Here is a 25,258-nt window from a genome sequence, read left to right on the forward strand (position 1 = left end):
TTAAAAACATTTTTATTTATCATATGTATTTAATGCTTGTCTGTCAGTCACATGGGCTTTATTACTTTTCTGTCCTCTTATATTTTGCAGTAATTTCTGTTTGCTTTTTTCTTTCTGGTTTTTGTCCCCCCCCCCTCGCACATCCCATTTTGCTTCTTTAATCGATGAACCTAAACTAGAGCAATAAACCATAAAGGGAGGGTCAGAATCATCCCTGTAGATTCTGGCATGGGTGTGGAGGATTGGGAAAGCAAATACAAAGTGCAGGGGAGAAATCACCTGAGCGAGTTCCTGGACAAGGAAGAGAATCGTTGGGTTGAGGACGATGTTATTCTCCGAATGGGGCGAGCTCTCACTGAGCCCTCAGGCAGCTCGCTCTGCCAAAGCACACAACACAGTGGCATCATACCTGCCACCTACCCAGTGGGCTATGACACTATCGATCGGCGGCGGAGAAAAAAGATCCGGGATCCAGGAGGGCTGTCCTTCTCCGAGGCGGAGAAACTCACAGATGAGCCTTTTCCCCCTGACCTTGCACTCCTCCGCCAGAAGAGAGGGGAGCTCGTGCTGCGGCAGGTGGCAGAGATCGAGGAAGAGGAGGAGCAGATGACGCCATGCCTCAAGCCATACAAGAATGGACTTCTTTACAAGACTAGGATGTGGGCCAAAAACAAGCTGGGGGACACCTTGGAGAACTATGTGGTCTATCAGGAGGAGGAAGCTGCCAGAATGAGAACAGGTTTGGCGTACGATTCAGAGGAGGAGCTGCCGTACTCCATGGGATCAGAGGAGGAGCTAGAGGAAATTGCCTCCTTAGCGGAGGCCATTCACTCTGAGAATGGGAGGGGCCAAGGCAGGTATGCTTCATCCCATGGAGGTCACATAGACAAGTATCAGAGTTATCTGGTTAAGAAGAGTGGAAAGGGGAAAATGGGAGGATGGGCTCCTGAAGCAATGCTGTCTCCAGTGGAGGAACCAAGCGACGAGTATGTTGATCCCATGGATGAGCTCCAGTGCCTAGTTGAAACAGTTTCAGAATACCTGGCTGAAAAAGAGGAGGAAATAAGCAGGTATGGGTCTCTTCCCAAGTCATCCAAGTCAAGGTTATCTTCCCAGGGCAGCATAAGAACAGAATCTACTGGAGAGGACCCAAGGACCCCTATTGATGTCAAGGAAGAGACCCAGACAGAGGCTCCACCTGAACCAGGAATATCTGGAGTGAAACATGCTATGAGTTCATTATTCAGTTCCTTCACAGACAAGGTTAGTTCAGCCCCCAAGCAGCCACACTCTGGTTCTGCAGAAACTGAAAAAGTACCACCGGCACCATCTTCTCAATCTGGTATATCTAAGCTATTTTCATTAATTCCAAAATCCACCAGCCCTGCTCCTGCTCGTGTAGCTCTTGTATCTCCTACAGCTCACCCCAACGGGACATTTTCCTTCAATTTGCCTTCCCAGTCTGATGCCAAGACACAAGTCCAGAATCAAGAAATGCCAGCCATGAGAACAGAGATGTATAGTACAAGTGATGAAGTTCAGGACTCTGCAACAAAGCCACAAACACCAGCAGTCACTTCAATTGTTGAGAAAATGAGTTTTGCTATAAAAAAATCTGGTGAAGAGGTAGTGAACTCCACCGAGGGAAAACAATCCCCAGGGAGAAGTGGCTCAAGAGAGGGCTTTCAAAATCTTGCAAACTGGGAGGAGAAACATATCCACCAACGTGAACAATCAATGGCTGTGGGAGGAGGCAGAAGACTTGATAATTCAAGAAATGTACCCCAAAATAAACCATTTGTTAATACACAAGGAAAAGTTGTGCATGTGAGACCTGGCTCTATGATTGCCTCTCAGCAAAGTGTGCCTACTTCAGTGGATGGGAAGTCCATCAACCAACCAGAACCAGCAAGTTCAGGGTTCTTTAGCCCTTTCAAGAAATCATTCAGCTCATTGATTGCACCAGTTAACCCTGTTCCCCCGCAGGGCCCTCCACCTGTTGCAGTGTATCCTGTATTTGGGTCGGCACCAGATATTACATCAGAGAAGCCTGTGGAGGAGCCATCTTTAGGCAGTAAGCTAAAACTTCAATTTCTCTCCTCTGACAATGTCTCTTCCAAACAGCCTCCAAAAGCAGCAGGAGGAGGAATGTTCTCTGGGTTCATGAAATTTGCTTCTGGTGAGGATGTCAGTGCTTACAAACCCCCAGAAATTCCCAATCAAGAACAGGCCCAGCATTGCCAATTGCCCCCAGTTCCACATCAGCAGCATATGCAGCAACATCAAAGGCCACCACCAATGTCTCTTGGGATGCAGCAAGCACCTCCTGAACATCAAGGTTTTTTGACAGGTCTTTTTAAAGGGGCCGCCACTGACGATACATTTAAGGTTGGCTCCAATCAGCCCCAGCAAGGAGGGTTGTTGTCAGGAATTCTTAGATTTGGCTCTGGAAGTGACTTATCTGGGAACCCACCACCACAGCAAGTTCCCCCAAACAGTCAACCTCCTAGTGCCAGTAATTGTCAACAATTCCCTCCTCAACCTCCCCCACAACAAATTGCACCTCCTCCTTCTCAGCCTGGGGGTATTCTCTCAGGGTTACTGAGGTTTTCCTCTGCAGAAAACCTTTCACCTAATGTACCACCTCCCCAGGGCCAACAGCAAGGGGTGTTCCCTAGCAATCACCCCAGACAGAAACAAGCACCAAGCCCATCCCAACAACCACCCTCTCAACAAGCACCTCCTCAACAAGGAGGACTTTTCTCTGGCTTGTTTAAATTGGGTTCCTCTGATAATGTTTTGAGCACCCAAACAACTCCACTCCAGCAACAACTGCCGCCGTCTGCTGGTCCTCGTAATCAGCAGAACTTCAACCAACAGAATATGCAAGGGCCAAACCGTGATCCACTGAGGGACCAGGCTTTTCTAGACAACAAACCAGACTTCTCTAGACAACATACAGTTCCAAAACCTGCTCAACAAGGTGGTCTTCTTTCTGGACTTTTTAAGTTTGCTTCTGCAGACAATGTATCTACCAATCAGTCCCCAATACCTCAGACACATTCTGCACCTCCTCTCAATCAGCCTAGCCAGCAGTACCCAAACAGGCAGAATGTGCCATTGCAAAACCCAAATCAACCAACTCAACAGCCTAGTCAACAAGTACAAGACCAAAATCAACCAACACAGCAGCCTAGTCAACAGGTACAAAGCCAAAATCAACCAACTCAACAGCCTAGTCTGCTGTCTGGGCTATTCAAAAAATCTTCCACAGAAAATGTGCCTCAGCAGTCGCCACCAATCAGCCAAGAAAGACCGCAACATGTAATTTCGCCACCAAATGTAATCTCGCCAAATGCCAGGCAAAATCTAACTCCTTCACGGCAAGATACTGCAAGCCAGCCTGGAGTTCTCTCTGGATTGTTTAACAAGTTAACAAACTCCTCTGGAAATGTTGAGGCCTGCAATCCGTCACCACCCTTGCAAATACAGCAAATACAACATCATACAATCACTCCAGCTGGACAGCCTACACAGCAAACACCTCCATCTACACATATAGCACATCAGGTCCCACATGAACCCAATGAGGAGGCTGACAAAAAGCCAGGCTTTCTATCAGGACTATTCAATAGGAATGATGAAGTCTCCACTCATAAATCAGCAGAAATGCTCAAGTACAATTCAGAGCCAAAGACACTATCTGCAAGCTCCCCAGGTTTGCTCTCAAGCATGTTCAAGACTGGGCCAAGCAACACTGTAGCGAACAATACTTCTGAGTCTGAAATGGAGAGGAGAGAAAGTGGTCTCCTTGGTCACTCCATTCCAAGACAAAACAGAAATGTTGCAGAAATTGCACCTGGCTCGTGGGAAGCTGAGACTTTAGATTTAAGGACGTCAGCTACTTATGCAAGGTCTTTTCAGAGCCGACCATCCTACACATCATGCAGCACTGGCCATTTACCTCAGTTAATGCACTACCATGGTTCTCTTCAGTCTAACCACCCATTAGCCACCTCTTACAGTGCAGAAAATATGTTATCCATTTTACAAGGGCATCCAAATACTGCAATGATGTCATCCCAACAATATCTTAATCAAAGTAACCATTCCTTATATTCTGTAACCGGACAGGATGGCTACCAAGATCTGTTGGCATCATATAGAGTCAATTCTAGTTATGGTGAAAACCAATGGATCCAAGAATCAATTCTGTGGCAGCAGCTTCAAAATCAATCACAGACTTATCACACAAGTGATGTGAGTTATGTACAGCCTCCAGAAGGAGCAGTGTTCCAAGACTCCACTCTCTACTGTAGCTCCACAAATATAGATGATCAATATAGTTCCCCTCAACCATGGCATGAAATTGACTATAACCAAGAACCGATTAAGCACCACCAACAAGAGGTGCCCAGAAATGTTGACAGCAATCCATATACCAAGAAAAAATGTATGAACAGCTATGATGACTTGGGAAATCTGCATACTAATCAAATGATGGAACAGAAGGAGTACTGGACTGAAGAAGAGGGTGCATTGAACTTAAGCACCAAAATGAGTAATGCCAAGTTTGGTAAATGGAACTCCTTTGATAATGGTAGCTGTTATAGTATGAATGGCATTTCATATCATGAGGGCTATTATGAGGAAAATCCACCTAATCTATCTTATTCAGCTAATTGGCAATATAGTGACCAAGGCATGGTTAATCAAAGTCAATTGAGTTTGACTAGGTCATTTGATCGCAGTTACCCTAAACCTCACAATGGAGAGATGGAAGAGTGTTTGTACTTGGAAGAGACAGAATGGTACCATCAATGGCTTGTACTTTTGGAGCAAGGTATGTGGTGGCCAGCTGATGATGGGGATTGTGGGTACTTTGTTTACACTGATCATGAATACATATATGCCCTGCTAACAGATGCAGGAGGTACGATGGTCTATGCTTGTGCACCTGAGGGAGAGTCCTTGGGAACTGGGCCTGATAACTTCCCAAGTGCTTGGCTACATAATGAAATGGTCACAGTATGTGGATTTAAAGTCCCTCTCTATAATGAGGATGAGCTCCTCTGGCTCCCTGGACAAGATCAGGGTGTTCCCAAACTCCTCAATGCCCCCCTGGACCTATCTGCTGCCTATAGAAAAGGAAATCAGATCATGAATTTGAACCTGGAGCGGTTCTCTCAGATGTTTGAGAGCTCCTTCCTTGCACAAAAAGAACAGGCTGTAGATTTCTCACTATATAGACTGAACAAAGTCAGAATGGATCCAAGACAACCCAATCATGCCTATCAGAATCCATATTTGGAGGTCATAGACCTTTCATGTTCTAACAGGGATCAGAAAGGCCCTTATTGGAACAATCAGCAAATGAAGGAACTTCTCTCTCAAAAGGTTGCTGTCTCGCACAATGCTACCCCCACCACAGATTCCTCTCAACAACGCTTGAACAACTGTTACCAGCCTCGTCAAAGAAGGCATTCATCTTTTGGGGTCAGAGTCAGGCATGTAGATGACACACCAGAGGAGGAATGGAGACAGAGAGTGACTCCAGGAGAGGAAATACCTAATCGGCATGTCAAGAAGTTCTCTTCATTCATTTCCTCAATCGTTGGCAAAACCGCTGAGTCAGATTTGAACAAAGGAAGAGCTGGCTTGGCCTCTTGTGTTAATGGAGAACAATATAAACCACCTGGTACTGAGTCTACCCCGGTGGACCAACAGGCCAAGAGCATACTTTCATCAGGTTTCCAGAGTCTCAAATCAAAGATTATCAAAGAAGATCCCCCTGCTACAACAACTCCGGCTCCGAGTGTAGTTCAACAGACAGAGAGACCAGCCGCATCCACCTCTTCTAGAATTCTACCCACACCTCCCGCATCTGGACAATATGGGCAACCTCCAGCACAACCACCAACTGTTACTCAGAAACCTAGACTTGCACGACAAGCCACCATGTCTCAGCAAGCTGCTCCACCAACACAGCCCACAGTGCCAACCAGTTCCATGGACCCACTCAATAAATCTTTCTCTCCACTACAACCACAATCACAGTACACCACAGATAGATCATCTGTAAAACCAGTGGAAAAACCAGCTGAACAACCACAGGGAGGATTTATGAGCTTTTTCAAGTCTGCCCTACTGATTGAGGAGCCAACGCCAGAGCCCCCTAAACCCCCAGAACCATTGTCAAAACCACAAGATAGAAATGGTTCTACTGCTAGCTTACCTGGCAGCACATCCCTAAATAAACAGGAAGACACAGGAGCCTCTAATCTTTTTGGGTCAATAGGCAGCTTCTTAAGTGCAGAGTCTCCTCCATCACAGCAACCAAAACCTGTTGTTAAAAATGAGCCAAACAGAGTTGTTACACAAGGTTCTCAATCAAGACCATCTCTACAGAAACAACAAACAATGGATGGAGTGCAACGTGGGGTACCACATCCAGCTCCTGGTCAGCCACCAGGTAAAAGCATGTCACAAGTATTTCCTCCCAATACAAGCACTGGCCCCACCCCAGGCCGATCACAGACTATGACACCAACCGGACAAACCAAACAGGAACCACCCCCCAAACCATCAGTTGGACTGTTCGGCTTTATGGGAGAAATTGGAGACATGATCTCTGGAACACCACCAACAACTACTACAACTACTACTAAAGAGGAATCTCCTGGTATGGGGTTATTGTCCATGTTTGGGGGGTCTAGTCCTCAGCAGGCACCAACCCAAACTGAGTCATCTCAAGCACCACCTCCAGAACCACATGTTAAAAGTTTATTCTCTATGTTCGGTGGACCAAGTCCACCACGGGGACCATCGCAGGCAGCAACACCACAGGCACCTCAATCTGGGCCCAGTCCACCACAAGCTCAACCTCAACCAGAGACTAGCTCTATTCTTGGGGGGCTCTTTTCTGGTTCATCTGCCAGTGAAAGCCCACCAAAAGGATTATTTTCTATGTTTAGTGGCCCCAGTGCCCCACAACCTCCAGGACAAGCTGGGTCAGCTCCAGACTCCTCTGTCCCAGAATCTACAGTGCCTAAAGAACCACCTACTAAAAATGTGTTTTCCATGTTCAGTGGACCTCTGTCACCCCCACAAGCAAGCTCTGTTGACTCGGTAGCCACAGTACCTACTCCTGAGTGTGCCAATGCCCAGAAGGAATCCATCTCAGGTATTCCACCTCAGGAAGCTGCCCCACCTAAAGAGCCACCAGCTACAGCTGCCCCTCAAACTGCGGGTTCTGTGTTGGGAGGGTTGTTTGGAGGATCTAGTCCGCAGCCAGCCACAACTGCCCCTCAAACTGCGGGTTCTGTGTTGGGAGGGTTGTTTGGAGGATCTAGTCCGCAGCCAGCCACAACTGCCCCTCAAACTGCGAGTTCTATGTTGGGAGGGTTGTTTGGAGGATCTAGTCCGCAGCCAGCTACAACTGCCCCTCACACTACAGGTTCTATGTTGGGAGGGTTGTTTGGAGGATCTAGTCCACAGCCAGCTACAACTGCCCCTCACACTGCAGGGTCTATGTTGGGAGGGTTGTTTGGAGGATCTAGTCCGCAGCCAGCTACAAGTGCTCCTCTAACTGTGGGTTCTAAGTTGGGAGGGTTGTTTGGAGGGCCTAGGCCCCAGCCAGCTACAACTGCCCCTCAAACTTCGGGTTCTGTGTTTGGGGGATTGTTTGGAGGACCCAGTCCACCCCCAGCACCTATTCAAACAGCAAAAACCCCTGAGAACAAAATATCAACAGCTGCACCTCGCACAACTCAAGCAGATAGCACTATAAAAATAAAAGAGCAGGGAAACGCACCTAAAGATGGTACTGCAGTTGAGGCTGTTGATTCTGCAAGCACATTACCTACCCCTGAGTGTGCAAGTGCCCAAAAAGAATCCATCCCAGATGGTGCACTTCAGGAATCTGCCCCACCTAAAGAGCCAGAAACCCCTAAAGAGCCACCAGCTACAGACACTCCTCAAACTGTAGGTTCAATGTTTGGGGGATCTAGTCCGCAGCCAACTACAGCTGCCCCGCAAACTGTAGGCTCTATGTTGGGAGGGTTGTTTGGAGGGTCTAGTCCCCAGCTAGCTACAACTTCCCCACAAACTGCAGGTTCTATGTTGGGAGGGTTGTTTGGAGGGTCTAGTGCCCAGCCAGCTACAGCTGCCCCGCAAACTGCAGGTTCTATGTTGGGAGGGTTGTTTGGAGGATCTAATCCCCAGCCAGCTACAGACACTCCTCAAACAGAACCAACAAAACCCCCAGAGAACAAAATATCAACAGCTGTGTCTGATACCACTCCAGATACCATTGCCAAAATTAAAGCGCCGGGAGACACCCCTAAAGATGGTACTGCAGTTGAGGCTGAAACCACAGCGCTTACCCCGGAGTGTGCCACTGCCCAAAAGGAATCCATCCCAAAGGGTGCACCTCAGGAACCTGCCCCACCTAAAGAGCCAGAAACCCCTAAAGAGCCATCAGCTACAGGATTTCTCTCCCTGTTTGGAGGGTCTACTCCCCAGCCTGGCACAGCTACTCCTCCAGCTGCTGGTTCTATGTTGGGAGGGTTGTTTGGAGGGTCTAGTCCCCAGCCTGCTACAGCTGCCCCTCAAACTGCAAGTTCCATGTTGGGAGGTCTGTTTGGAGGGTCCAGTCCCCAGCCAGCTACAGCTGCCCATCAAACTGCGGGTTCTATGTTGGGAGGTCTGTTTGGAGGGTCTAGTCCCCAACCAGCTACAGCTTCCCCGCAAACTGCAGGTTCGATGTTCAGCGGTATGTTAGGAGGGTTAAGTCCCCAGCCCGCAGCTACTTCTCAAACTGCAGCTTCTATGTTTGGGGGGTTGTTTGGAGGGTCCACTCCCCAACCAGCTAAAACTACTCCTCAAACAGCAACAGCAAGTCCCCCTGAGAATAAAATCTCAACAGCTGCCCCTGACACCACCACAGCAGATAGCACTGATAAAATGAAAGAGCCAGGAGACACTGGCACGGTTACTTTGCATGAACACTCACAATTATCTGAGGCACCAAAACAACCTGACACCAAAACTCAGCCTCAGGAGTTGGTTGGCCTCAAACCTGATGGTAATGCTGTTGAAGTAGCCCAGGGTCAAGGGTTTGAGAAACTTCCTGCTACAGCTGTGGACTGTCAATCAAAAGAAGCGGAAATCCCTGCATCATCAGGGCAACCTGATAAAACGGAACAGCCCTTAAAGTCAGAACAACCTCCAATGAATGATCAGTCCAGTTCTGGGAAAGAAAAGGCTGCATTTGTGGAAGGAGAAGTAATAGATGATAAGCCTATTGTAATTGTGGGAGAGCCTGAGAGTAAGGGAACGGACAAATCAGGCCCACCAGTGGAAAGTCCCCAGAAGATTCCCCAAGCTGACCAGTTGACTAAGACTGAAGAGCCAGCCCCCAAATCCCTGTTTGGGGATTTTATGACAGGAACCAGTGATGCTGGAAAGTCTTTTGGATCCATGTTTTCATCTCCCCCCACAATTCCCAAAGCCCTTCCCACAATGCCTCAAGCAGAAGCAGGTGGTGGTCTGTTCTCAGGATTCAAAACTATGTCTGCAGGCCTGTTTCAGGAGGAGAAGCCAGGCGCAGCAAAGCAAGCACCATCCACAGCCTCTCTATTTGGGACAAAATTAGGTTTCTGGGGGGCTGCTGCCGAACCGTCCAAGCCACAAGCTCCTCCGGTTATTACCACTCAGCCCAAAGCTAATGATAAGCCAACCAAGGAGACAAGTGATCAAAGTTCGGTAGGTCCCCCTGACTTAGCCAAACCCCAGATTTGCATCTCCACACCTGACGTAGATCCTTCAGCATCCCTGTCCCAAAAGGAGAAAGAAAGCCTTGTAGAACCACTCCCCTCTGCAGATTCCACCTCTGAAGTGCTGCTGGACAACCAGTCCAAGAAGGACCTATTGAGTTCTAAAAGGCCAGTAGAAGCATAATAAATGGTCTTCCCCAACACCATTTATGATGCATTGATATTTTGGGGAGAGTAATCCAGGTCCAGCTCCGCACTCCACCCCACTGAATTTTGTGTTCTGTGTCTTTCCTTTAACCGTGTTTGTTTTTAGCATTTGTACTACTGTAGCCTTGTGTTGGTGGTTGATTGTGAAGTGTATCATACCCATCGTGGTATAGTGATAATAAGCTAAGTATTTCTTACTCTTGAACTCCTAATGTAAGATGAATTATATGAATTAATTCAAAAGGAAGTCTAACCTTACAGAATTCCCTGTCATTCAGTTTGATCAAAAGAGATTTCAGTAACTCATTGTCCCCCAGAAATAGAAATACAGAAAACCAACACAGGCTAAACCAATAGACACTAAATTATTTAAATAACTTAGTACATTCAAATTCATTTCAGGCAATTGGTGTATTCATTCTAATTTGCCAAAATGTATTTCTCTCTCTGTAAGGTTAGATGTCTTTTACAATGGTGTACAATTCAGTAGGAACAATGCACTAGTTGTAATAATGTCTATATCCAATTAATGAGCCAATCAGTTGCACAATTCAAAGTGTTTTTCTTCCTCACTTATTATTCTAATATTAAGTCTCTTCCCTTACCTCTTTTTCACCACTCCAGTCCGGTGGAAAGTAGTCGCTTTGGGTCCTCTGGAAACCTGAGCCAGACCAGCTCCCAGCTTAGTGAGACAGGCCAGGAGAGTGCTCCAGGCTCAGGGCTGGAAGAGTCCTTCCACTCTTACCACAGTACCACCTTCTGCCCCTCTACCGCTGGCCAGCAACCCACCAACGGACACCTCCCCAGCAATGGACACTCTGTTTTGGGGCAGGAGGTATTGCGCAGACCCTCCCTGGATGTGGGGAAGAGCTTAAATGGCTCTATGAAGAGATTGGACCACTCAGTTGAGAAAATATCCAATAAAATGCTGCAAAGGTGAGTCTGAGTTCCAGCTAGTGTCATACATTTCAAACACTTAAATAAGCATCCACATTTTTGAGCAGTAAATATTACAAATACAGTATTAGTGAGTGGTCAATCTATCTCTTTCTCTCCACACACCCCAGTTTCCACGACAATGGGCCTCCTTTGCCCTTCTCTCCATCCAGAATACGCTGGTTGAAGGCCATCAACAAAGTGAGGGTACAGCTGCAGGAGGTAGGAAGTTATCTCAGTGTAACTTGTCGGTCCTTTCCTCTTATCTTTTACCCACTCTCTACACATTTGCAACCACCATTTTATATCCTGCTACCTGTTTGTATGGTTTCCCCATCTGCATGGTTGGGTTTCACCTCTATGGTAGTTTGAACTTGGCAAACTATATTTCTTATTTAAAGTGTCTATTTAGATGGATTTACTTGTTTACTGCTATCTGGGTGTTCCCTCAGTGAGGTACCAGAGGGGTTTTCATGTTGTACATGCAGATAGATCATCACTCTAAGGTCTACTGGGAGTTATTTGTTGCATAAAAATGTATTGAACAACCTGAATGTGTTACTCTGCTTGGTATTTCAGTACAGTATACAGTTTACTCTGGAAAATGTACAACCTTTCATTTCTTGCACTCTCTGCCTCTTCAACCCCCCCCCCCCCCCCCCCCCCCCTTCAGACCCCTCTAGTTGATTTCACCTCTCATCCTGACACCATGCAATTGTGAGAGGTAGGCTTAGCTTCTCTTTGTAAAGTTACACGTGACCTGGTGGCCCTGTGCTTCAGAGGTGAATAATTATCATTATTGAATTGTTAACTCAGGAATGAATCGCTCTCTCATACAACAAAGGACCTCTCAAATGTAGCCTCTTTTCTTCTCGTGCTATATCAGATTAGTGTTTTCCATAATACAACCCAAGCTACAACCAAATTATGTGTAGTTCAAAAGTAAGCATGTTGATGTCCAAAATATCTCCTGAAAAACAGAGTTCCGTCTACAGTACTTATTTATTTTGCTCCACGATCCCTGTTGTCGTCTTCCCTGTCTATGGATCTATCCCTCTGCAGCAACTGAGCTAATGGAGTGGTGAATTGAGCCTAGGGGAGAGACTGAGCAACTGAATGAGAGAGAGGGAGAGATGCGGGAAAATGGGGAATGAGTGTGAGGGGAATAAAGTACAGCTTCAATGTTTATCCCGTTTTTCTTTTGCGTATTTTTTCGAGCAAATGTAGGCCATGCTTTATTCTCTGAAGATGCTCACTTGGAGTGAAAGGATAGTGGGGAAGTGTTGCACATATGGAAATAATAACTGACACACCCAGTTGTACCAAAAAGGTACAAGGGAAAGGAATGGGCTGAGATGTTGGCAGAATAATATTGTCAGAAACCATGCTGATTTCACATAGTAGACTTGGTGCTTAGGACTCATTTGAATGAGAGGGTGGTCAAACCAGTATCTCCAAACTGTCGCTCAAGGAAATTGAATACATCAAAAAAAGAATGACCTCTGTCAACCTCAATTTATCCTTATTCTCTGTGATGTAGGTATCTGGGTTGGTGCTGCTTTGAGGTTTTATATTGAAAGATTATGTTCATATTGAAGCCAGTCTGTCTGTTGGTCAGAGACAGTTCATATACAGTGTGAGGACTGCTTTCAGCTGTAGCACAGATTATGTTGTCTAAGCATGCACCCGATTAATCAAACTCCACCCGCGGTTAGAGATCAGTGCTGGTCGTAATGAACAGGTTACAGTTGTTGTGCAGTGTCTGGTTATGAGCGAGCAATTGTCATAGCCCGGTTCCATTATACTAATTGCTATAGGGCCGGTAGAGAGAGGACCATGTAAACGCCTGCTGATGGAAGGCAACAGGAGAGATGTAGAGAAAGGTGAAAGCCATACACAGTAAGTGTTATTTATTTTGGGACATCAGGAGGGACTTAAGACACAAGCCTGTATCCTGACAAGACTGTGTAAGGAAGTACAATTAGTCAGTCAACAAAGGTGTCAAAGGTCAGAATAAATGTAATGGGGTGCTACAATGCATCTTAAGACACATTTTCACACATTTGGGAATGGATATTAGCTTCGTAAGGACTGTTTGTCTGGGTACATCAGTGTGCATGTCATGTACAGTGCCTTCACATTTTGTTGTTAGTCTGAATTTTAATTGGATTCAATTGAGATATTGTCACTGGACTACACACTACCCCATAATGTCAAAGTGGAATGATGTGTTTAGAAGTGTTTACAAATGAATAGAAAATTAAATGTATTCAACCCCTTTCTTATAGCAAGCCTAAATGAGTTCAGGAGTAGAAATTTGCTTGACAAGTCACATAAGTTGCATGGACTCTGTGTGCAAAGAGAGACAGATGTCCTTCCTAACTCAGTTGCCGGAGAGGAAGGAAACCGCTTGGGGATTTCACCATAACTCCAATGGTGACTTTAAAGCGGTTAGAGTTTAATGGCTATGATAGGAGAAAACTGAGGATAGATCAACATTGCAGTTACTCCACAATACTAACCTAAGTGACAGAGTGATAAGGAGGAGGCTTGTACAGAATACAAATATTCCAAAACATGCATCCTGTTTGCAATAAGGCACTAAAGTAAAACTGCAAAAACTGTGGTAAAGACATTTACTCTATGTCCTGAATATGAAAAGTTTTGGACAAAACCAACACAACACATCACTGAGTACACTCCTCATAATTTCAAGCATGGTGGTGGCTGCATTGTGTTATGGGTATAGTTGTCATCAGCAAGAACTTAGGATTTTTGGGGGGGATAAAAACAAATGGAATAGCACAGGCAAAATCCTAGAAAACCTGGTTGTCTGCTTTCTAATAGACACTGGGAGACATTCACCTGTCAGCAGGACAATAACCTAAAACACAAGGACAAATGTACACTGGAGTTGCTTACCAAGATGACAATGTCTTGAAAATCTTTGGAAAGACTTCAAAATTACTGTGTAGCAATGATTAACAACCAACTTGACAAAGCTTGACATTTTTTTTAAAGGAATGTGCAAATATTGTACAATCCAGGTGTGCAAAGCTCTTCGACCCACCCAAAAAGACTCACTGCTGTAATCGCTGCCAAAGGTGATTCTAACATGTATTAAGTCAGGGGCCTGAATGCTTAATTAACTAATAAAAATATATTAGTGTTTTATTTTTCATAAATTGTAACATTTTGTGAAATTTAAAAAAAATAAAATCGACGTTAAAGTATTTTGTATAGATTGTTGACAAATCCATTTTAATCTCACTTTATAATACAACAAAATGTGAAACAAGTCGAGGGGTGTGAATACTTTCTGAAGGCACTGTATGTGTGAGTTATGAAGTCAAAAGGGTAGGCACACAGCCAAACGGAGAGAGTGAGTGAGGACAGCGGGAGGAGACCGATAAAGAGGGGGAAATGAAGAGGGAGACTGAGAGCTGGCATTTTCACAGTTTCAGATTAGCTTTGTGCTGGAATATGTCGCCAGAGGACAGAGCGAGCGAGAGAGGGAACAAGAGAAAGTGAACGCACGAAAGAGTGGTGGGAGGGATACTTAACTGGGAATGAACTGTCATGTGAGCCTACACTCCTCGCTCCTGCCCTTCCTGTTTGTACATCTGGAATGAGAGAGAGTCAACACTTCCCCTGCGTCTGTCAATCTGGGTGAAGACGACCAGCCGTATGTTCTTTGTATGTCGAGCATGGAATTAAATGTATAGTACCTGGAGATATTTAACTAAATTTTTAAAAATCCATGGTGACTTTTACAATTTTGCGCTTGTCAACTATTGAGCAGTTTTCCACATGGGGTAAGGTTTATTGAATGATATGCATCTGTAGAAATTGTGTTCTTGCATGAAGTTTGCATTCAGTATTGCACTACATAAAGAGAATATTTTCTCCTGACTTTTATTAGTGAAATGTACTAATAGAATATTTGCTTTTCATAAGAAAGTGTAATATTGAATTATAGTTGAGTATTGTTTTTACAAATATGAAAGAACAACTTTGCTCCTGTTGCCTGAATAAGAAAAAAAGTGGCACATCGATCAGTTGAAAACGAACAAAGCAAACCAGACTTTTTTTTCCAGGCCGCAGACCATGAAGGAAAGAGAGAAAAGACGTTGCTCTTGGGCACTAAAGTGACTGTCAGAATTACCCAGACAGGCTCCTACCAGCTGCCTCCCCCTCTCCGTAGTCTGGACAGCTTACTGTGGAGGCTGAGCCACTGGCCATTCAGACTATATGGGCCACTGGCTGGCTAGGTTAAATGGGCCAGTAATGATCTTCAGGAGCTGCTGCTGAAAGTAATTTGTGTCTAAATCACATTTAGATAATCAATGTGTATTTTGCCTCAACGTTTCTGTTAATCTTGTCCAGGTTTATTTTCTGATTGTCATAGTTAATGGAGTATGATGTGAAATGGCTAAAACGGGTCATTTTAAATGGAAAGTTAATGAATGTGGATATCTAATTCCTGACAGTCGTGGACAGCTGTTATAAATGTATATACATCACTAATAGCCAAATGGTTCTGGCAGGCTAGCTTTTCTTATTGCTATGCATGATTATGCCTTCCTGCCAACTGTGCTCTTATCATGCTAATGCACACCTCCAGTACTTGAGTGGTATTGGACAGAGGTAAAACCTCTGGTATAGGGGAGGGTTAGTGAAGTTTCTCACCAGCGTAGAGTCCTGTGCATACTATCCACAGGCTGGAGACGCACTTAACATCTACTCCCAGTGTGGACCTTTAAGCCCTGACCGGGGAAAAACGGGCATCTGGCAAATATTTGTGGCAAACTTTTGGTCAATTGGCAGCAAATTTGCAGCACGCTCATATTTTCACATGCACATTAGTTTTGTGACCAGCTGTTGTGGTTAATTTGCGGGAATTTGTGAAAGTCTGGCAAACAATTCCAGAAAACTTATGGTAAACGGTGTTTGCTGCAAACTCTGTATGCATATGCAAATTAGATCCGGTTTTTGGTGACTCTTAAACAACATTGAAATGTATCAACATAAATCAAATCACTTAACTTTAAATTAACTTACTAAAAACTAAACATACTAAATGTACGGTACCAGTCAAAAGTTTGGACACCTACTCAATCAAGAATTTCTTTATTTTTACTATTTTCTACCTTGTAGAATAATAGTGAAGACAAAGTATGAAATAACACATATGGAAAAGTGTTAAACAAATCAAAATATATTTACTATTTTAGATTCTTCAAAGTAGCAACCTTTGCCTTGATGACAGCTTTGCATTCTCTCAACCAGCTTAATGAGGAATGCTTTTCCAACAGTCTTGAAGGAGTTCCCACATATGCTAAGCACTTGTTGGCTGCTTTTCCTTCACCCAGCAGTCCAACTCATCCCAAACCTTCTCATTTGGGGTGAGGTCAGGTGATTGTGGTGGCCAGGTCATCTGATGCAGCACTCCATCACTTTCCTTGGTCAAATAGCCCTTGCACAGCCTGGAGGTGTGTTGGGTCATTGTCCTGTTGAAAAACAAATGATAGTCCCACTAAGCACAAACTAGATGGGATGGCGTATTGCTGCAGAATGCTGTGGTAGCCATGCTGGTTAAATATGCCTTGAATTCTAAATAAATCACTGACAGTGTCACCAGAAAAGCACCATCACACCACCACGCTTCACAGTGGGAACCACACACGCAGAGATCATTCGTTCATCTACTCTCCATCTCACAAAGACATGGCGGTTGGAACCAAAAATTATCATCAGACCAAAGGATGGATTTCCACCAGTCTAATGTCCATTGCTCGTGTTTCTTGGCCCAAGCAAGTCTTCTTATTATTGCTGTCCGTTAATAGTGGTTTCTTTGCAGCAATTTGACCATGCAGGCCTGATTCTCCTCTGAACAGTTGATATTTAGATGTCTTAATTGAAATCTGTGAAGCATTTATTTGGGCTGCAATTTGATGTGCAGTTAACTCTAATGAACTTGTCCTCTGCAACAGAGGTAACTCTGCGTCTTCCTTTCCTGTGTCGGTCCTCATGAGATCCAGTTTCATCGTAGCATTTGATGTTTTTTGTGACTGAACTTAAAGAAACTTTCAAAGTTATTGAAATTTTCTGGATTGACTGACCTCTTAAAGTAATGGGCAGTCGTTTCTCTTTGCTAATTTGAGCTGTTCTTGCCATAATATGGACTTGGTCTTTTACTAAATAGGGCTATCTTCTGTATATCCTGCTACCTTGTCACAACACAACTGATTGGCTCAAACACAATAAGAAGGAAAGAATTTCCACAAATGAACTTTATCAAGGCACACCTGTTAATTTTAAATGCATTTCAGGTAACTACCTCATGAAGCTGGTTGAGAGAATGCCAAGCGTGTGCAAAGCTGCCAAAAAGGCAGGCCACTTTGAAGAATCACAATTTATAAAATATATTTGGATTTGTTTTTTGGTTACTATATTATTCCATATGTGTTATTTCATAGTTTTGATGTCTTCACTACTATTATACAATGTAGAAAATAGTACAAATAAAGAAAAAACCTTGAATGAGTACAGTAGGTGTGTATTAACTTTTGACTGGTACTGTACATGTCAGAGAAGGTGTAGGAATATATGATACATTTTTGAAACCCATTGAAACAAAGCCCTATTGTCTAAATGTTTTTCAAAAGATGGGATTGATTATTAGAATTGATATGCACACTCTGACTGCAATCAGAAAAATACAAAATGTGTGTGTGTGACAGTCTTAAGTGGTGTTAACATAGATCTGTCTAAAAGACAGTACCAGAGCAAATCAATAGATATTCACATTCACTGACACACTTTGGCTATCTTAGGTGACAACACATATACACACACCATGCTGTTATGGTCTACATTTGGGTCAAGTTAAAACATTGTTACACAGAGAACATGTTTTAAAATGTTACATTTGAAGGTCACTACTAAGGACATGGACTAATGACTCATTACTTAAATGTATTTTATTCATAAAGCACTTTTCACAATCTCCAAAATGGAACATTTTGAATTTAAAATAAATTATTGTGATAGAATGAAAGTGTAACACAACGTGCTTCAGTAGTTGAACCAAAGGCTAACAAGCCAGATACCATACTGTAGGCAAAAAGCAGGCACAAATGCATTTAAAACAAACTAAAAGTAATTTAACAGTGGCTTAAGAGCATATTAGCGTTGGATGAGCCATGAGTGTCTCATTCCGTCTATTGATCTATTAATTCATAGGAACATATCAGCAGGAGGGCTGTGCTTCCTCCTGTCACTTCTCGCACTACATACAAGAGCAGATACTTATCCACTATTGTTGAGTGGAAAAAATACATCCCCTGCAGCAAGACTGTTGTAAGCATTCGGTTCCTTGCAGGTGATACACTGTGGTCTGTAGGAATTTCTATGCTGGGGCACAGTTGGAAAATTGATATCAAACACATCATAGGACTTGAAGCACACATCCAGAGGCCAAAACAGTGTGTACCTTGCTCCAATGCCGGTCCATTAATGACCGTAAACACCTGTGAGCAGTCCCCAAGAGTCAACACAAATGGGTAGGGTCTGGTCACCTCTGCCTGGTGCTGGTACTCAACCATGTTGGTCCCAACTTGTTAGAATATGAGGACTTGTCAGACACACTGACAATGCCATCACACAATTTATTTGGTATATTTGGTATATAGCAATTTACATCAATCAACACCCAATCCCTGTTTGATGCCTACGTCTTCTATTCATTTTGGTCTGGGGTATATAGTTTCATTTACACAACACTAACCATGTTTCCAGCCAACCATTTTCATGCGGCTGAATTACCTGACGCATGAATAGTCAAGACCGGGCTGATAGAAAGATTAAATGGCTACAGACAATTTGTTTGACGTAGTGGGATGTCTCTTAACCCAGAGTAACCTAAATGTATTACGCGAGAAATGGCGGCGGAAACTCCTTTACACACAAATATTGCTATAATAACCGTCATATCGAAGTAACCCTGGACAAGCACACCTGATTCAACTTGTCAACTAATCATCATGGCCTGGGTGAGTTGAATTGAGGTGTTTGTCAAGGGCTAAAACGAAACTGTACTGTTGGAGGTACTTGAGGACCAGGGTTGGCAAACACTGGGCTAGAATTCATGTGCCAGAGGGGGCACATTTGCTATATAATGCAACCGTTTGTGACAAAACTATCAGTAGAGTTCAAAATGCAATGTAAACCCATTTCACTTTTTTTTTTACTAGTTACATGAGAATTTGACTGCAAAAGTAATTTTTATGTGCACTTCGTCATCACGCACAGCCTTTTATCCACAAAAAGTCAGTTTGCTGGCAACATCACCGGTGGGAAAATGCATATTGTTTTATGCAGATTTTTTTAAATATTTGCATTTAAATCTGTCGCAAATTGGATGGAAATCTACCCAATGTCTGAGTGTGCAGTAACGCGTAACAGATTCTGGAATGCTGTTCCTTTCATTCAAGGTTTACAAAAGGCCATCTAATTGTCCCATCAATCTCCCTATGCTTATCTAATATTTAAACTAACAGGCTGAAAGTCAATGAAGGGCTTTCTGGTCTCATTGAAGCTGGGTCGGAATGTCTTCCTGCCTAATTTGTATACTGGTGTTGGGAGGACCACTGTCAGAAGTCTTAAAGCGATGTCACCTTGTGTATCTGGAGAGAAGACTGTTTAGGGAATAACTTGATAGTTTCAGGCTAAAAGTAAATGAGGTACCACCAGCAGGGTTATTTAAAACAATACCTGCACTTCCAAGAAGTTTTTAGATCTGTTTCTTGCTGGGCTGGCAAAACAAAGTTTTTTGGGGTCCTTGAAGACTGCAATCCAGTACCAGTGAGTTTCCATGAGCAGTCTGGGTTTGAAATGTAGAAGTCCTGAACAATCTGTTGTAAAGCAGACTAACTTTTTGTGTAATATTTTATTACTGCCCCATATGACTTCAAATTGTGTTATGTTGTAGCCAGACAAACAATTACTTTTCCATTGCAGTTGATCGTTAGTCTGGCTAACACCTAACTCTTGAAGTCCTCCGGACTTCAGAGTCTGGAATGGCTCTTTGATGTTGTCGGCACAATGCGTCGATAATGAAAGGGGCTGTGCTTTTACTGGTTGGCTCTTCTCTGTATTTCTCTCTCAAACAGCCCCTGAGTACTGCCCACTTTCTTACAATGGTTGGATTTTCAGATACAAACAATGAGAGGTCTCAACCCCGAGGGAAAAATAAACAGAGAACCAATCAAACCCTGTTGCACGATTTATTAGAACATATTGCATTAACAAACAGCCTCCTTTCCAGACCAGTGTGGTCACAGCTCTCCCTGCACTGTGAGTTGCATCAGCCAGGCTAGTTAATCACAGCAAACAGAATAAAATTCAAGTCTGTTTTTGTAAAAAATGTAATCCACCATGGCCTGGAGTATCCAGCAGACGTGGATACTCTCTGACTATCTCAACTGTCTTGGCCCCATTCTGTCTGGTCCACTGAGCCCTCCAGATCATGGTCTCCTTCATGTACTCTGCAACCTGGTTTGCAGGACAGATGTTGTTCAACCACTTGGTCATCTGGGCTGCGCTCTCATATTTGACTCTGTTGTGAGCACAAAGTATTCAATAAATAATAATATTCCTTTTAACATCAGTTTTCATAATATACAAATCTTTCAACATATACCTGGCAAGACCCGGCTACTGCTCAAGCTTGGTGTGTCGCTTAGTGTGCCCACAGTCCTATGTGTGTCCTGAGGACCTTCCCTAATATTAAAAAAAAAGGTGGCGTTTATAGAATACTCACTGCGTGAAAGACTTATGTTCTTCTTTAACTTTAGGCTATAGTTGAGTCGCTAGCTAACATGCTACTGAACCGTGACACTAGCATATTGACATGCATATTGGTATTAAAAGGCTGCAACGTATTCACCTAGAAATCTGTTTAGGCAAATCATTAGTAATCTAGCTACCTAATCACATGAATTGTGCAAAAATATGATAGTTAACATTAACTAGTTAAGTGCTAGCCAGCCAGCCAGTCAGTCAGTGGTGCTGACCGATTTGAAACTGGTATCACAAAAATGTGTTTCACTCTATCTCATAAAACATGACATTGCTAACTAGGCACCATTTAGCGAATAAAATGTTAGGAAGTTGAATAAGTTACACTCACCAGACAACTTTGTCAGGTACTGTAGCTAGCGAGATGGATTGGTTTCTAATTTCCAACAGATGTTTCCCCTTGATTGGTCAGTAATGCTTACTGGTCATGGAACTCATGTGTTTACCATAAATGCTGCTGGTAAACTGTTTGCCACTAGTGGAAATAAATGTTGCTACCACAGGTTTGCCACAGATGCAATTAATCTTGAGAGAAGTGTCTGCCAGAAAAAAAACTTGCGCAAACTATTTGAGAAGACCTAAAGATTTATGAAATTATTTGTAGTTTTAAAATATAGATACATTTTTAATTTCAATAGAATTTGAATATCATTGAAATTGTATTTTTCTTTTCATTGATATTCTGATTTAATCACTTCAGTTTGTTGGAATGGAAAGGGTTAACACTGAAGAGAAAGATGCAATCAGAATTTTCTTTGGTCTTTTGGGAGATAAATCCTAGCCAAGTCAGTCATTTGCTCTCAGAAGCTAGATAGAAGGCATCTGCCATTGCACTGAATTAGCAAATATTTGTTATTACTAAACCAAGATACACCTGTCATTTTCAAATTGGAACAAAGCAAGGAGGTGGGCAGAGCCAAGCACGAGCTAGCGAGATCCCATTGGCGTGTTCTAGCATGCATTTGCATATTTCCATTAGGGAACACCTTGCTCTTCCATATTTGGTTGTGAGTTGAAACTCCAAGTGGATGCTTAACATTTGTACATCCAGGAAAATATGTCTCATTGTTTGATCTGTGGTATTAGGGCAGAATTTTGGCGTGACAGTGGAATCGACCAATAACATATTGACTTGTAATAAGTGGGACGGTTTCGGCAGAAACGTATGTGAACAGGTTTCCCATGGTCTCGCTAGCTAGCTAGCTAGCTAGCTTTTGTTGTAGGCAATGGGGTCCGCAAACCCCTAGGTACTGCTGAGGATTTTTATGACCGCTAGCAACAACAGAATAAACAAATTACATTCCTACAGAAGAAAAGAGGATAATGTCTTCTTTCTAACAATGATTCTCAACTCCTGATATTGAGCCAATTATACTCATTGGTTCCAATTATATTTACTGGAGTATCTGACATAAAATAGGCTTTGAAAAAGCTCCCTGCAAATAGGTTAGCAGTGTGGCAAGTGCTGATGGTAAGCTTTCTTGACTTGGACTTTGCCAATACATGGTTAACATTTGTTAAACCAGCTAAACAGCTGCTCTTAGTGAAAATGTTTTTGGAGTTACCTTTTGTAGCTAATAGACTATGTTAAAGTTTACACTTCCTCTTCCAATTATAATGTGGGGAGGTCAAAATAATGAAAAATGTTCTACCACATCAATTAATTTTAAATTGTTGAATACTTCTCCTTGCCATTGTCATTCACTTGATGAGACGAAGAGACGTGAATTTGTTTTGTTTTTGCTAACGCGTGATAGGTGTCTCTGGGTCGCCGGTTTGTCTTGGAGGGGTCCCGTGGCAAGAAAAGGTTGAAGACTCCTGTTCTAGGCTAGTGTGCAGTGACTGCAGCAGGTGTTATCGAAGAGGATGGTGCTAATAGCTTCACCCTTTTCAAGATTAACATTGAACAGGAAGATAAGTTTCATCGTCTGGTGCGTGGAAGTGTTTGACATTTTTTTATTGCAGCTCACTTGCTGTTAGCTATCTCTTTGAAAGTAACTTATGTATGTGAAACATTGCTGCATTTAAACTTTAGCTCGCCGGTTACTTTGTGCTAAACGTGAGAATTTTTTGCACTGGGAAGTAATATTTGTACATTTTGGTTGGGAAATGCTTAGCCTAATGGTTGTGTTTTTGTATTCTTATGATTGGGACCTACTGGCTTATTATGTCAGAGTGAATGGGCTGCTTATCGTTTAGCATCATGCTGTGTGTGACTGCTGTCTCTATCAGGCCTATTTGTTGTACAAAAAGTGTGGTCTCCTACATGGTGTGCTCTGCATATTACGGTCAGTGTTAGGCATGGGCGGTATACTGTATACTGTATACCGGGCTATTTGGAAGTAGCCACAGGATGGTTTTTCAATAAATACCATTGAAAGTATTTCTTTGAAGTTTTTCTTTAGAAATTTGAATGAAACGGCACAACGGGAGAAAGCGGAGTAAGGAGTTGGCCTACCTCAATTCTGAAATCACTTTATTTTGATAAGCTTGAAATGGTCTACTAAACTTAACAACTAAAAACACATATCTAAGTTTAGCTTTCTGGTTGTTTATCAAAGTTATCTGGCTAACTCATTGATCCTGCTTTTGTTGTACACCCTCCTAGTGAGTCCAGCTGTTTATTTGGTTCAACTTGCTTACGAGCCCCAAACCAACAATGCAGTTTTAAAAAATACCGATAAGTATAAAAAATAAAACTAAAATAAATAAAGAGCAGCAGTAAAATAATTAACTATAGCGAGACTATATACAGGGGGGTACCGGTACAGAGTCAATGTGCGCGGGCACAGGTTACATGTAGGTAGAGTTATTAAAGTGACTATGCATAGATAATAACATAGTAGCAGCAGTGTAAAAGAGTGGGTGGGGGGGGGGGGGGGGGGGGGGGGGGGGGGGTAGGCAATGCAAATAGTATGGGTAGCCATTTGATTATGTGTTCAGGAGTCTTACGGCTTGGGGGTAGAAGCAGTTTCCATACCAGGCAGTGATGTAACCAGTCAGAGTGCTCTCGATGGTGCAGCTGTAGAACCTTTTCAGGATCTGAGGACCTGATACTATGTTCATGTTCTTTTTCTTGATTTGGGCAATTGGTACAACATGTTGGAAGGTTTTTTTCCCCCCCCCACCGAAGGCCGAAGACCAATACCCAATACGGTTCGCCACTGTCTCCTATATTTGTACATACTCTTAGTTTCTCCACCTTAACACCAGCCAGAAAATTACTCCCCTATCAATTTCAGATGGGAGCAAAGCCGTTTTTGCAGTACCTTTGTGATGTTACATTGTGAACTTGCGTCTAATATAGTACTAGGCATAGGAGGCACGTCCATAAGGTACGTTGAATTAAATTGTCAAAATGATATAGCCTTATTAGTCTACTCTTGTCAATACAGAAATCAATTAAATCATAAATAATGGGCTACTACACCAGAAAGCATGATTTGGCCACAGAGGATCATTGGCTGCTGTCAGACTGTATTCAGTCTGATCATTTTTGGGTCAGTGCCAAAAAAATAATTCTGACAATTTCGTCCTCAGTTAGATGGATTTCATAGTATATTTGTCTCCCCTTCTTGTGGGCCTATTATATGCATGAGACTGTTTTTATGTGCAACTCAATATTGGGAAGGAGTCCTTAATGTTTAGTATACTCGGTGTACATTTTATCTTATTGGACATTTTCCTAGATATGTTTGGTATGTGCTCTAGCTACAGTATATGCATCAAACTCCAGTCCAGTTAGACGTAGATGATAAACTAGCTCAAAAGCTGACAGGAAAGAAAGTTAAGCCAGCGACCCTGTGCTCTGTCTGATACAGACTTCTTGGTCTGGGCAAATGGCCACAGAACCACACAGCATGATGGTGGTTAAACTGACCATTCTGTCTGTCATTCAGTTAGAGACAGCAGCATGGGGAGGGAAATTGTGCAGCACTGATTCCCCTCAGCGGGTTGGTTCTTAACAGCATAATGGCACACAGTGAGTGGATAGGGTTTGGCTGTCACTGTTTGAGCTGCTTCAAACAACCAGGATCAGTGGGGATGAGGGGTAAATCAAAATCAAATCAAATCAAATGTATTTATATAGCCCTTCGTACATCAGCTGATATCTCAAAGTGCTGTACAGAAACCCAGCCTAAAACCCCAAACAGCAAGCAATGCAGGTGCAGAAGCACGGGGGCTAGGAAAAACTCCCTAGAAAGGCCAAAACCTAGGAAGAAACCTAGAGAGGAACCAGGCTATGTGGGGTGGCGTGCCGGGTGGAGATTATAACAGAACATGGCCAAGATGTTCAAATGTTCATAAATGACCAGCATGATCAAATAATAATAATCACAGGCAGAACAGTTGAAACTGGAGCAGCAGCACGGCCAGGTGGACTGGGGACAGCAAGGAGTCATCATGTCAGGTAGTCCTGAGGCATGGTCCTAGGGCTCAGGTCCTCCGAGAGAGAGAATTCGAGAGGGCATACTTAA

General features: G+C 43.3%; 1 protein-coding gene across 5 annotated transcripts in view; it reads left to right on the forward strand.

The window, feature by feature from the left end:
- Window positions 1-25,258, forward strand: part of LOC139408693 (unc-13 homolog Bb (C. elegans)) — a 104,332-nt gene that overhangs the window by 45,110 nt on the left and 33,964 nt on the right. For 3 of the 5 annotated variants that reach the window (XM_071152913.1, XM_071152912.1, XM_071152911.1), the window contains 2 exons: window positions 10,608-10,919; window positions 11,051-11,141. In XM_071152913.1, coding sequence (XP_071009014.1) covers window positions 10,608-10,919; window positions 11,051-11,141 — 403 coding nt within the window. Of the gene's footprint in view, window positions 1-5,019; window positions 9,945-10,607; window positions 10,920-11,050; window positions 11,142-25,258 lie in introns of those variants that run through there. The other 2 variants (XM_071152910.1, XM_071152914.1) reach the window with 2 other exon arrangements.

This window comes from Oncorhynchus clarkii, chromosome 5 (assembly GCF_045791955.1).
Source record: "Oncorhynchus clarkii lewisi isolate Uvic-CL-2024 chromosome 5, UVic_Ocla_1.0, whole genome shotgun sequence".
NCBI classification, from domain to species: domain Eukaryota; kingdom Metazoa; phylum Chordata; class Actinopteri; order Salmoniformes; family Salmonidae; genus Oncorhynchus; species Oncorhynchus clarkii.